At 39.2% G+C, this 15,142-nt stretch overlaps 1 protein-coding gene across 1 annotated transcript in view; it reads right to left on the bottom strand.

Moving 5' to 3' along the window:
• The window catches only part of gudu (Armadillo repeat-containing protein gudu), a 59,564-nt gene that overhangs the window by 14,145 nt on the left and 30,277 nt on the right, over window positions 1-15,142 (bottom strand). Inside the window, exons 7-13 of the mRNA XM_068362220.1 lie at window positions 13,291-13,515; window positions 12,454-12,564; window positions 11,563-11,748; window positions 11,076-11,190; window positions 5,464-5,624; window positions 4,882-5,178; window positions 4,543-4,734 (exon numbers count right to left, since the gene is read on the bottom strand). Of these exons, the coding sequence (XP_068218321.1) occupies window positions 4,543-4,734; window positions 4,882-5,178; window positions 5,464-5,624; window positions 11,076-11,190; window positions 11,563-11,748; window positions 12,454-12,564; window positions 13,291-13,515 (1,287 nt within the window). The remainder of the gene's footprint in view (window positions 1-4,542; window positions 4,735-4,881; window positions 5,179-5,463; window positions 5,625-11,075; window positions 11,191-11,562; window positions 11,749-12,453; window positions 12,565-13,290; window positions 13,516-15,142) is intronic.

Raw genomic sequence — 15,142 nt, 5'->3', positions numbered from 1 at the left:
GGCAAGGTTTCCCTGCTTCTATTGCCTTTAATACGGCCTTGTACTCTTTTTCCATGAAGGGGAAGGCCCGAGAAGATGAAGAAAGAAAGGAATGGTGTTATTTACTCAGAGCCAGCACCTTTGAGTTAGTGAAGCCCCTCTCCTTCAAAGTGCTAGTCAACAAAGCCTGTGCTTTGGGATGGTAAAAAACTATGACCTCTTTTGGCTCTGTCTCTCCCTTTGATGCTGGCTGGATAAGACTAAAAGCTGGGCAAAAAGAGATATAAATCTTCCCGTTTGTCAGGGACATGTACTCCGCATGCCTTCATGGATTCACGTCCGAACATGAAGGAAGTTCCTTCACGTTGAGTCTCTTGTGAGACCCACGGGATGCTGCAAGTTGGCATATTTCCAACCTCAATGCAGCTTCCTTTTCAGCGTTCTGCTTCTGCATCTGCTTCATCATTGCCATGATGGAAGACAGTCTTCTCTATGTCATCAGATGGAGGTGCAGAAGATGTCGAGGGTATTGGTTCTAGGGCAGGAACCGACGAAACCGAAACCGTTTCGACTTCATCCTCCTTGGTATCAGGAGCCAAAGTCGACTCCTCTTCTTGACCTCTTGCAAGAAGGTCCTTCTCAGTGTCTTCTGACACCTCTGACATCCTGTCATCTAGCTGGATGTCCTTCATCGCATCCGAGACATCCGACTCCATGGATATCTGGACACAAGGGATCTCTAGGCGAGGCTGTGGTATGACAGCATCCTTAGATGCTTTAGGGAAAAGATAGGCCCGCATCCTTTCATTTAGAAGGTAAGGCCCCATGGCGTTCTTTTGGAAGCCACGGACCCATCTGCGCAGCGTCTCCCTTGCTGCGTCCCTTGACTCCGCTGACTTGGGGTATTCAAAAGCCTCAGTAACCAAGGCTTTGCAGATATTACATACCTGGGGGTCCCAATACTTCAGAGGTCCCTTGGTAATGGAACAGCGTGAATGCGTCCTGCACACCTCATGGCCGCAGAAGCTCTTGCTCCGCAAGTTGCAGAAGACGCTCTTACACTTAGGGTAGTTTTCCTGTAAAGAGAGGAAAATAAAATGAGTAAACAGTGGTTCATCTCACTGGATAAACTATACAAATATTATAATTAATATTTTTGTTTTGCATATAGCTTAGGATAGATAAGCTAGAAATGAAATAGGAAAGCCACATACATGTGTTTCCTGCCCAGCCAATTGCTGTGACCTCCCTCAAAATTAAAACCAAGGGTCATTCTATTTTGGAAAGCCCATCGGAAGATTTCCATCCTGTGAGGATAATTAAGTGTAACTTAATTCTAGCTTCCAGATGATTTAAGATTGAGGATCGTTATCACTGATCATTTATTAGTGTATGGAAAGAACTTCCTTTCCTTATATTATATGGTCTCAACAATAGGCTGTGCATGACAACACAGATTATGTTGGAAAAATTAAGCTACTGTATAATATATACTGTAGTTTTCTGTTTGCAGTATGATCTATATTGCAAATACAGTATACTGGCTACTGTATAGACATATATTGTAGTTCTAGCCGGGATGTTGCCGGCAAGGCTAGCACCAGGGTACAGTTCAGTCGACGTATTTTCGGCTGTGGTGGTGGCCGGCAGCGCGCCAGCTTCCGGAAAACAGCCGGCGGATTGCCAGCTGTCGGCACACTAGGCCAGACGGCAAACTAGATATATATATGGCGGTCAGCAGCCCTCCCGGCTGTCGGCAGCTTGCCGGCTGCTGGCAGGTCGTCGGCTGTCGGCCTACTAGGCCAGCCCTCAATCTGCCAGTCAGTGTAGTGGCCTGCAATCTGAACTTGGCCGGCTCTTTGCCTGCCAAGTCAGATGTGCCGACGACTCTTGAGTTACCGGCCCATGAGTCTAGTCAGTGCATTGCTGGCTAGAGTGCAGCTGCCGGTAGATTAAAAACCCAGCGGCACTAGCCAATAGAGAGCGAGAAAGCGTGGAGTGAAGGATAGTGTAAGAGCTATGCCTTACTGCCTTCTTCCAGAATGAGGGTTCAAATGGAAGCGGAGAATGTATTATTCAGGCTTCCACCCATCCACAACTATTGCCGGTCTCTGCCGGCCACAGGTTTGTGAATGGCAGTCCAAGAGAGGACTGAAGAACACTCTACAGCAAAGGGATCTTCTGCCGGCAGCCGGCCCAGCCGGCCCAACTCTCCCGGAACATTACGTCCGTAAGGAAGAGCTGACTGACTATGCCACTACAGATAGAAGCCCAAGCCAGCCCAACAACCTGCCGGCAACCGGCGCGATTGTAGGACGACGGCCAAAGGTTTGTGATGGCTAGGCCATCACTAAAAGACAGAGTGGGGAGGGGTGAGGGTCCTATGGGATGTGGAAGGAGCCGGCAGGGTTGCCGGTCCTACCACACCTTAGATAGACTCTGTTCCAGTATTGAAGCCATCCCAGGCGGCAGGAGAATTCTGTTCTCCAGCCTAGGGTTGGCTAATACAGTAAAGGTGCCGGCAGCACTCTCGCCGCCATCCTTAAACAATAGAGAAACAGAGTTCTAGTGCCTGTGTCACCTAGGCGGCAGAAGAATGTCTATTCCTCAGCCTAGGGTCCGCCAGCACAGGACTAATCAGCTAGACCACAGGGAGAAGGTATCAATGTCATATAAAGCCTTCAGGTGTGGTCTAGGGATGTCTAGCCTCCTATGCCGGCAGCTCAGTCCAGCAGGAGAAAGTTATTCGCCCTGCCAACCAGCTGCTGGCACCAGACTAAATACTCTGAGGTTCTGACCAAAATCCAAAAACGTGCCTTTGCGGTTACAGGGAAGGGACAGAAAACCATAGCCTAGTCCTGCCTGAATTACAACTCGAGGCACGACTCACTAGGGTTATAGCCTAGGCTAAACTCAGAGGGAAGGAGGGATTGCCCTTAAATCTCTGTAGGAGACAAGCATTGCCTTATAATAATTCTAGGAGATATCTATCTCTGCCTGAATCCATAAAATGATACACGAGGGCAATCGGGGAACATGTATGAAAGTATACTAAAGCCACTAGGCTAGTAGCCTAGTGGCAGTGAGAATCGATTACCTAAATCACCGAAACTCTCTCGTATACTATCTTGGAAGAGGAAGATATTATGCAATCAATATATCTTACATGTATAAAATTTGCCTAAAGCTTCATTAAATTGTAACACGGGGAAAGTCTATTATATCATGCATGAAAGTACTATAAACTGAATGCCTAGGCTAAGAAGCCTAGTGTATACAAGGTTCGGCTACCTAAATCGCCGAAACTAATATGAATACTATCGGCATAATATAAAGAATTCCTAGCAATGAAGGCTAAATAGCTAATATTATTTAATGCTATTAATACCGGGAAGGTCACTCTAGCTAACTAAATGACTCATGCGTTACGAATGACAGCACCCATGACGCCTCCGGCTTAGGCAACAGCTCTTGCATACGTTAATTTAACCTTAATTCATATTATAAAAAGGCAAGAGCTTACATTTATACGATGTAAAGATCAAATACTCAACTTTTCAGAGGCAGAAGAGGTTGGATATTGCATGATAAATCCAAAAATTCCAAAAATAGCGAGAGAGGACCAGGAAAATCACCGAGCAATAGAGCTTCGAGTAAAGGAATAAAGATGGCGGCGATGATGACGTCACCTAGATACTCAAAACAGTAACAGAGGAGCGGTACCTTATTAACGGCTCCCCTTCGTTTTCTTGCCCTCGAAGTGTAAACGCTATTCGGGGTGAATATAGCTATGTGGCGTGTCAAGAATACGTCCTCCTGATATTATGCGATATCCCTAAAAGGAAAAGTTAGGGATATTCACGCCAGGAGTTAGAATTCTGGAGACCTTAAGGTAAAATTCTCTGGGAATATCACTGTAGTCAAATATACCCTAGGAAGCTACTTAAAGGAACCTTCCATCAGGACGACATGGCCTGAGCCCAAAAAAATCAAATGAAACTGTATTTCTTGGATGCCTTGAAGTAGAATATAAAATCGTTGAATGCTATTATACTATTAGAAGAATTACTAAGACAGTCATCATTGGTTCAGCAGATGAAAGACCCATTGAAATGAGGGTAGAAAATTTTCTTATTATGCTATATCCTTTGTACCTTACTTTAGGTAACTATTTCTTACATACTGTTGATGTACTGGTCATGGGTAATAAGATTTGCTCTGCTTAAACATTCTCATGAGTTGGTAAAACTACTGTGAGCTCCACTAGAGTTAAAATTCAATTTACTTTCTTCACAGTTGCAGTTCATCATGCATTCTATACAGAAACTGGTAACAAGAGGATAAGGAAAGGTGACAAAAGACTTACCTAAAGCCCTTTTGAAGGATATCACGCCTTAGAATTACTCAGGCTCTAGTCTTCTTAAGTTAAAGTTTTCTTGTGAATTTTACTGTATACCCAATAAACCTGTTTGTTCTTTCTCCACACCTTACCTACAGTGAAAGCCCTTTTCCCCAAAAATAAGTAAATAACTTCCTTTATGGTACTACATGTTGCCAGCCTACCCTAACGGCCAGCTTGGAGAGTGAAGTCACTGCACCATAATCAGTCATGATGGCCAGATTTTGAGGGTCTTGAGCAATCTTTGCAATGGCAGCACAGACGGCTGATAGTACGGCCTCACTATCACTTTCTAGCAGTGACACCAATAACTCTATTCCTCCAACAAGACTTCTTACAACTTCTGCTAGCTCCTCCTGAAATGATATAGTTTAAGAATTTAAAAGTATTGGATTCACTTTCCATGGAAGGAAAATGAGGATGATCATTTCATTACTTTTGGCATGATTACGCCCAAGTATCACAAGTGGTAATCTTAGTTTTAAAACTTTGCCTTCTCTTACCGTCTCTCGCTGAAGACAAGTGCAGATGGCATTAGCTGCAGAGGCTTGCACTCGACAGTTGGGATTCTTCAAATGAGACCAAAGGAGCCTTAGACCATCTTGCTGAAGAAGCGCATCTAATGCATCATTATCTGCGGCACAGGATCCTAGAGCTCGAGTAACATTCAAGAGGAGCTTGTCAGAGGTCCTTCTCAAAAGCTGTATGAGAGTGGTCACTCCTCCTCCTCTTAAAAGGATCATGCAACACTCTTGGTCACAAGAAGCCTCTCCTAAGGCACCTACAACATTTGTCAGTACCTGAAAGAGTTCATTGTGATAAATATACTAAAACTCTGAAAATACTAAAGTTATTTTCACTGTCATATTCCAGAGATCACAACCATAGACAAAGGAACCAAGACTGACTACCAGTCATTAGGCCAATAAAATTTCATTGAAAAGTTGAACACATTCCTTAAGAGGCACAAATTCAAATTGGCATTGACATTCCAAACAAGTTTATGAAATTATTGAATAAATCCTCTAATCAAATAAAACCTCAACGCAGGAAAACAAGATTCTTACGTCTATCGTGTTCTTTACCTTCTCGTCATCATGATGAAGAAGAGCCACGAGAATAGGGACAGTTGTAAGATCCTTCAGAGCTGTCACGTGCTCAGGCACCATCGATACGTGCCAAATAGCTTCGGATACTGCTTCTAGAAGCTCGCTGTCTCCTACAGTGGTACCCTCACCACCGCCAGCTGTTTCCGTAAGGTCCGATCATGAAAATATTTTAATAAAATTAAGACCTTATATTGTTTGGCTGTTTTGACCTACTGGTCACACCATGACTACTTCTTTGAATCATAGGTTAACAACTTGTCTTATGTGTAAGGTATGTTTTATGTAGAATGTTTTCAATATCTCTAAACATAGTAACGTTCATCCCAACAAAAAAGGGAAGATTAAGATGAGATAGATAAACACCATGTCAATCGGAAGATATGTATATTGTTATGTATTTAGAGATAGAATAGTCAAGAAAAAGTCAGTATATTTCCAGAGACCAGTGTCAAATGGTTTGAAACAGTTAAAGAATAATGAAACCCCTATCAGTATCACAGATGACAAGTTAATTATTGAGTTTTTGTCTCATATGTCCAAGAGCTGTTTTAAAAGTCTGTTTTAGTATATATATCCATTTTTAGTTTTAATGATTATAAGACTTCTTTTTGATATATCATAGATCTTTACAAGCTCCTAACCCTGCAATCTAGCTTGCGAATTCTAACAATAACTATTTCACTACCCAAATTTATTTCTATGCACTTCTAAGCTATTCTTACTCTAATTCTAAAATAGTTGATTCTATGACAATCAAATTCAGATTATTACAATCTAAAATGTTTCAGTTTAGAATTCTTACCATTTGTCCCTAAATCACAGAGTCAAGTTCACCCCTGTATTATTACTTGATTAAGTTTGGAGACTGACAACTATGTTGTACAGTTAATCTTATAGATTGGCATTTCTAATTCTATATGAGATTATGAGGAGTCAAGCATTTTCAAAAGTCCTTGGGATGATTGAAAGATGATATTAAGCTATCTTTGTACATAAAACTACAATGGAGGTCAGTAATAGTAATGTTCCTATCTACTGAAAATGATAACTTTTTACTTTTACTACAAAGATATCATGAGAAAAATCTTGCTTTTACTTACAAAAATACAAATTATGCTCAAGATGCAAAAAGCACAAAAATACAACTACAAAATCTTACATTTAAAAAAAAATGCTTTTTTTACAAAAGCTACAAAAATATGCCAAAATGTTTAATGTAATTTACTACTGTGGTATAAAAAACATGTAGTAGTGATGTAACATGAGATTTCATATGAAAAAATGCACACTCATGTACAATACAAAACCTATAAGCAAATCAGATGATAGGTGTCTTTTTTCTGACCTTGTGTAAATTCTAAACAGTATAAGCTGTTGGAGTCATATCTTGTTTGAAGGATGTTTATATTGTACAACAGATGCATTTATATTCAACGTCTCAAATCACATTAGCTAAAGGGTGATACATTCAGTCAATCCTCTCAAGTAACAAACGAATCTCAAGACACAACAGAAAGCTAGATCCAGTTTTTCCATGTAAATATAAGTTCAGAATGCAACGACACATTGGGAGACGGGGCAAACATGAAAGAAGTGGAAGTACAAGGATAGGCTACAAACACACACATATAAATGGACATAAATGGATATCATGTGCATAGCATAGAAACTCCTCATATATAAATAATCACTACAGGAAACTGTCCAGTCCCAATCTGCTTCAGTACAAACAGCCGTTGCTGTTCGCAACAAGCAGCTGCTGGGATGTACAACGAGATGGAACGTGGTACAAATCAATTATGCACAAGGAGGCTTCCTGATGAACAAATGGTCATTTTTGGAATTTTTCCCATGGTACGAGTGACTGACATTAATTAAGACGACCATTTGTTTATCAGGAACTACAAAGTGTCTTTCCTCCCAGATGAAATTGATTTGTAGGCTATTACTGATGTAGGCAGCCAGTAAGCATGGGCACAGAGAGAACAATAAATACACATTTTGGGAGGCAAAGTAACTAATTGTGTCAATACAGGTGTTACACGGTTACACAAGTGTTACAAGCAGTCTGGAAAAATTGAGGCTGAAAGCAATATCAGTTAAGAGTACAAACTGATAGAACAAAGGAATCACAAGTTATTAAGTGTACTTCTTTAAGAATTACTGATAGCATTAAATGATGCTTTGTTTTTGTACAAACAAGAATAAGTAAATAAGTGAATATAACTTGTTACTCCTCTTTCTATGTGTATATGTATATAAATATATACAATTGTAACCCATAATAGAAGGTTATAAGATCACTGTGGCTGACAGGGGGGTTGGGGAGCATCAGGCTTAGAATGAGCCAAAGCCTCCTTGTCTGGTGTTTCTGCAGGTGCTGGTTCTCGTATCCCCTTCGTCTCCTTCTGTTGTAGCTGTAGATTTGGTTCTGCCTCCTTCTGTACCATATCGTCTCCCTCTAGGGTCATGGAAAGGTGTCATAATGGGGGCGTCAAAGGAATCAACGTAAGAGGAACAAGCTAATGGGTTTAGATAATTCATGTTTGTGGAAGTATAATACTTAAATATGCTTTACGATCGACCTATGAAATCTAAAATCGCTAATTTCACTTCCAACTTTACAGGAAACATCAGTTTTAAAGAATTTTATCTTTGAATTAGCTTACTGTTTGGATCCTTTATATTATAAAATTGATTTCTTAATGTTACAAAAATTCATTGCATAACTGACGTTGTTAAAATACTTTAATTCGTCAATGAGTATTTAGTATACTCTCAAAACAATTTGTCATAAACAACAAGAGTTAGTTTTTCTAGACCTTAACCAGGTCTCGGAATGTTCTAATGGTTCTGCGATCCTTTTTCATGTTATGGTATACGGGTAAGTGTTAATGCTTTTAAAATCCTTCCGCAAGTTACTGGTATGAGCTATTCTGTCAGGTTGTAGGACATGTGTGCTGTTGTTTTGTAGGGTACAGTCTAATCATTTCAAAGCCTGGTCAAGTTTTGTCTCTGAGGGATGGAATTTCCAAACTCATATGAAATTATTCTGGTCCCTGATTTAGAAATGTACAGTAGTCCCTGCCTATGCAATTAAAATGCATTCTATCATTATCATTTGTATCATCAAATTCTTAAATTAAGCTGAATTTCGTATGAATTTACAAAATCATAAAAAATTAAGAAGATAAAAGACCTATAACAATAAAATTTAAGAGAAATATTTTGGTATCTATCATAAAACTATGCTCAATACAAGCACAGTCTATAACTCCCTCTCCCACTCCTACCCTCCCCCATCCATATGAAATGTGATAAGGCTAAAATTTATCTCCATAATTTAGATCTAACAGCTCTGATGACCTTAAGAAAGATGGGGGACTGGGTTAATCAAGTCTTATTCCCCTAGGGAAGTGACCAGGAGCAGCCAAAAGTCCTTAACATGCTTCGTCCACAAGCATCATGATTTGCCTCCGCCTTCTCACAGCTAACTTCAAAACAAAACAATAATGATTATAAAATAGAGTATAGGTAATTATGATACTTTAATAGTAACCCACATTGCTGGCGTGCGCAAGACATCTGAGTACCTCTTACCAGAACAGAGGAGCAACGGCATAATGTCTATCTGCCAGTGAACCGAGTCATGCCAGAAAAAGACCATAAGAGTGACGGCCAATACCAGATTTTTGGCTACACCCAGTTGCAGCCAGAAGTATCCAAGGAAGATGTTATCTGACATGCAAGTACAATGGCATTCTTCTTCCTCTGGGAGAATGCCGAGACCATTAAGTGGGAGAAAATGAGTGCCTTGGCAATGTTATTGGTAATGAGATTTGGAATTCACCTAAAGCTTTCCAATATATTTATCTGTTCAAAACTTACGGTTAAGATTCCAAACGTTGGTAACAAAATATATCAGAGTACACTTGCGGCTTATATGTACAATGAATCTAATTGTTGGATGAAGACTAACTGTAAAACTATTCAACATTAATCCTTTCTCCTTCCCATAGCAGTTCATCTTTCATTGCATATTCAGTTCTCATCATCTCTGTCTTTCTTCTATTTATCTTGAGCCCAACCTCGTGTGATATTTCATGCATTTCTGGTAAGCAAGCATTGCAAATCCAGAACAATACCTCTACCTCCTGTCACTTGCTATGGGGAGAGATTACTTGGGGAAAATTTCTAATTATGTTAAATTGATTATATATCTATTATCACGGTGAAATGAAGTGAATCAAACTATTATCTATATAGGGACTACTGTACTAATTGTGTACCAAGACATGGTAAAGTTTTCGATGTTTTCCCCTTTCCAGACTAGGCAAGAAGTTCACTTTAGGTATTATATACAGTACATATTTGATGACAAGAAATCCAAATGTATAATAGTACCATCTAAATACATTATTGTTTTGCTACAGTATTTAATAATAACAATGTGATTTCCATAAACATTCCATAATTTTTTTTTGTCCTCTGTGAATAAAATGCAATAAAAAAATTTTGAGTCAAAGTTACATTAACTGTTGAGAATTTTAAATCTATCATGTTGTCTTTTGCTTTACAAATTGCTCATAAATTGATAGTCACTCAACAGCACATAAGGGACAAGTAAGAAATACACTGAGGAATAAAATATGAGTTTGAAGGTATTAGTATCTTCCTATCAGCATACCGTAGGTCTTCCATTACTCTGTTAACCCTTTTCTGCCTTCCAGCACCCATTTCTCTCTCAGGAGAAAATAAAAGCAACATAAATAAGAAAGGTTAATTTACAAAAAAATCAATTGGTTTGGATATGTTAAATACATTCCATAAATAAATCATGTTAGCTTTCAATTCCCTGCTAAATAAGATTTATGAGGTATCAGAGTTTTTCATCGTTAAACATGATTTGATCTAAAACAGATTTTATTTCATTGCAGTATAAAAAAAGACGGCTTAAATTTACTCAAAAACGGAACAAACAAAAATTTCAAAGCACCTCATCTCTCGAAATACTCCAGATGTCTTTTCTTATTTCTTACAAGTTCGTTACGGATTATGTTTGAAAAGCAAAAAAAAACCTTATATAAAATCCATTTCAATCTTTATTCAAGTTTGGGATCAAAACTGGTTGTCATTCTGAAACGCCAAAGTGATACTGAAATGGCTATCAAGCTATCAAAACAAACAAAAATTTCGACAAAGTCGATGTGAACGTAAGCCTTCATATGAGGGAAATTGCGTTGCAAAATGAATATGCTTGATTTTAAACACTCCCTAGGTTTCACAATACAATAGCTGATTAATATATTAAGATTTGAAATAGCGCAATAATTCCAAACATGCGAATGCAATATTTGTAATTCCAAGGTAATAGAAATAATACAGATAAATAGGCCGTTTCGGAAATAAATATCTAGAAATTTGTTTATATACACATTTTGTATCAGACAGACATCGAAGGTAATGCATGTCATGAGGAAGACCAACATCCAAACATCTGATTAAGGAATAATAAGATTCAATTGAGAAAGAACTAAGGTTTACGGGAGGATTTTGAACTATCTCTCCCTAGGATAATGACACCTTACCGTCAGTGTCTTCGTCCTGGTCTTGCCCTTCCGGAGGTTCTCCATTTTCTCCGTTGTCTTTTGAAACCTGTTCCTGAACCTGGCTTGCGGCACCAGCATCCGGCATCATTGATGCCTGCAGAGATGAAATATTTTGAATCAATAGAATGATTTGGACACCTTTATGGGAGTAGCAATTACTGCAGCACGCCTCATCTGACCTACCTTAACCTAACCTAGCCTAACCTAGCTTAGCCTAGTCTAGCCTAACGTAGCCAATCCTAGCTTAGCCTAGTCTAGCCTAACCCAACTCTGCAGCAGATACGTATCGTAATGTCTAACAAGTAGATCCTTAACTTTTTGGACTATTACTCTCATACCACTAGTATTCAGCATCACGTTATTTATCTTAACAGGGTTATTTTTTTTTTCCAATCTCACCACCAGCCTATTAACACCTTTGTCTTTTCTTCAGGTGAGATTTTCACGAAAAATCCATTTGAATTACCTTTCTAGACACGTTTACCCCACCGCCAGGGGCATCATTAATCAGGCCGGTGTCCCTGGCGAAAGCTGGGTCCCTTTCGATGATGGCTCTGGTGAACGGTTCAGCCTCCTGTTTCAAGAGGTTTACCAAAACTTCCAAGCCGCCTTCTTTCACCAGACGGTTACTGGTAGTTTCCAGTACAGAGCACTGTGGAAAGTAGAGTTAGCCTTTGGAAATACTTTGACCTCTAGAAGGTTCTCCTGCAGCAAAATACCGAGCAACAATATCCTTCTTAATCGAAATAACAACACCACTGTAATTATGACCATTATGACAGAGTTTCCAGAGGATTTTCAGGAATGAAAATACTGGAATATTGAGCCTTATAGTAATATTTAGATTAGAATATCTAAGGTCATACAATCAGGGAAATATATGAATAGGAAAGTGAACTAACAACTACTGATACGTAAAAATACACATTCACATAACCTAGCTCTAAATAGTATCAATGGTGCTTTTTAATTTCGAAAAATTTAAAATCTCATAGTATAGATGGAAAATTTTGGTCTCGTAAAATCCTTAGCTTCGATTTTCCCAGTCCATTGTGAGTTTTTGAAATATGATGATTAAAAGATTCACAGTAAGTAGCATGTGACAAAATAGTAGAAGGTTGGCTGTTGTTTTAGCTCGTGCCCAAAAGATGATCCACTACAGTCAAGTTGGCAATCTCGACTCGACCAAACCCCCACGATGTAATGAAATACAAGAGGAAATGGAAGTAAATGTTTTGAAGACTTAATTCTAAAACATATCCTAGCAAGGTCTATCCTAGTGTGAAACTTTTATCCACAGTACAATGAAATCTAAAAGATGATATTCAAGATAATATCAATTATCCATTGGTCTTACTCTTGCAATAGCCTTCGTAGCTAGAACCTGGAGTTGTTTTGATGGAGAATGGAGCAGTTTGACAAGTGAAGAAGTATATCCTGCTTGCTCCACGCGCTCGCGAAAAGCAGTCTGGAAATGAATAAGCCAGGAATTCAATTCCTATTTGGGTTTAGCTTTTGTTAGAAGTAGCTTTAACATTAGAGGAACTTAGCTCTGAATGATTCCTAAGATGCTATCAATTGGCAAAGAAAATTTGATACAGTAGATTGTCCTTCTATGAATGAAAAGGATGAAGCCGACTAAAGGATGACACAAATATATTAAAGTAAATGATAAATCTTTACAAAAGCATACGTTCCAAAAGATAAGGTCATAAGCAACGGAAAAACTCACTTATCTGCCTCATACCGAGCTTCAAAAAGCATTTGCTATAAAGTAAATAGAGAATTTTATGTACTGGAAGAAAAAACGAGAATCAGGTTGAAAGAGAAATTATTTAAATTACTATTTCTAATTAATCATCTCTGAAATGTAATGATATTCTTTAATTTAAATATAAATCTTGATAAATCGTGAATTATAAAGTGAAAGAAAAATAGATTAATAACAACTAAAAAGTCTGTAGATAAGTCTCCTTTTCCTAAAAGACCAAAGAGTTATTTATCTCACCTAAAAAAAGGCAGAAATAATGTCGTAATTTATGAAGTGATAAGAAAAATAAATTAATAACTGTCGAAGAGCTATCTCTTCCTAAAAGATCAAGATGTTATATATCTGACCTAACAAAAGACAAAATAAACTTTGTGTATCTTTCAGTAATAAAAATTCTAATGAAAAAGAAATTTTTTTAGTCACCTCTGTTAAGCACTGATGAATGACCCCGACCACAGGTATAAGTAGCGAAGTCTTCTGGATACAGAGAAGCCGTCCCATTAGCTCCAGACCTCCCGCCCTCAAGAGGGCATTCCGGCCTGCCCTTGAAACGCTGCACGCCCATAGAGCTCTTGCTGCCCCCTCCACGGCTGCGCCCATTTCAGAGTCATTACAGAGGGTATTCGGATCACCGCATAACAGAGACACCTACGGGAAAGACAACAGCGAGGGCATTATTATTATTATTATTATTATTATTATTATTATTATTATTATTATTATTATTACTCGATAAGCTACAACCTCATTTGGAAAAGCAGGATGCTATATGCCCAAGGGCTCCAACTAGGTAAAATAGCCCAGGGAGGGAAGGAAATAAATAGATTACAAGAGAAGTAATGAACGATGAAGATAACGCATTTTAAGAGCAGTAACAACATTAAAATAAGTCTTTCATAAATAAACCATAAAAAGAGATTTGTGTCATCTTGTTCAACATGAAAACAATTGCTGCAAGTTTGAACTTTTGAAAATAGTACCTTTTAGACTCTCTGGTGTACTTGGAGGTTAGATATAATCGGTTGATGGACCAACAGATGTTATATTTTAGAGTACCTCATATATCTGCATTCTAGTCCGAAGGTTCTATTACGGTATAATGCAATAATACCTTAAGAAATCAGATTAGCTGATGACTCCAATACTACCAGATCACGATAATGAAATCTCCAGACTCACTGGGTTTAAAGGCCCCTCATGAATGACAGAGGAAAGGGACAGTGACATTGCCCTATTAAGCAGGATAATGTCTTAGAGACTGACATATGATCAACTGCCAAGCCCCCTCTCCACCCAAGCTAGGACCAAGGAGGGCCAGGCAATGGCTGCTGATGATTCATCAGATGGACCTATATGCTCCCCTAACCCCCGATCCTTAGCTAACAAGTATGGTGAGGTTGCAGCCACCAAAGGAACTAACGAGTTTGAGCGGGGCTCGAACCGCAGTCTGGCGTTCATCAATCGCAGTCTGGCGTTCATCAATCAGGGCCACCATAACCCTTTCAGGGTATTTGCATGAATGCTTCATTATCATACACTTGCGACTTACAACTAACAATCCAGATGTATTGCAGTTCTGCAAGTTGCAATAGTACCATAATATAACCTACAGACTGGATGTACAGTTAGACAAGAATTCCTAGCACACCTCACTCTGAGGAAATGCACCCTGTCACATTCTTACTGCGCAGTGAGTAACGAAACAGCTACTGTATGGATGGATGGCACAGATGGTGGATGGGGACACAAACATGAACACGACACGTAGTTACGGTGTGATAGGGTGCATTTCCTCAAGAATTCCTTTGTCCAATAATATGTGGCAACCTGTCTTTCAGAACTGTTGTAATGTTCTCCAGAGGTTCTCAGAGTATAATAACGAAATTGTTATACTTGATAGATGCGGCAATACACCAAGTAGTAAGATAATAACAACTTGAGACTGAATATCTAGTTTAACGTTTAGGGTTTAAAGGCTACTCATGAATGGCAGAGGCAAGGGATAGTGACATTGCCCTAGCAAGCAGGCCGATGCCCTAGAGACTGAACATATATCATATGATCAGGGCCCAAGCCCCTCTCCACCCAAGATAGGACCAGGGAGAGGAGGCAATGGCTGCTGATGACTCAGCAGGTAGGCATATAAGCTCCCCAACAACCCCCCATCCTTAGTTCACAAAGATGGTTTGGTTGCAGCGACCAAAGGAACTAACAAGTTAGAGCGGGACTCGAAACCCCGTCTGGCGATCACCAAGCAGAGAAGTTACCAATAAGG

Source organism: Palaemon carinicauda, chromosome 38, assembly GCF_036898095.1.
Source record: "Palaemon carinicauda isolate YSFRI2023 chromosome 38, ASM3689809v2, whole genome shotgun sequence".
Lineage (NCBI taxonomy): Eukaryota > Metazoa > Arthropoda > Malacostraca > Decapoda > Palaemonidae > Palaemon > Palaemon carinicauda.
The sequence above is the reverse complement of the archived record's forward strand: the minus strand, read 5'-3'. Positions and strand labels throughout refer to the sequence as shown.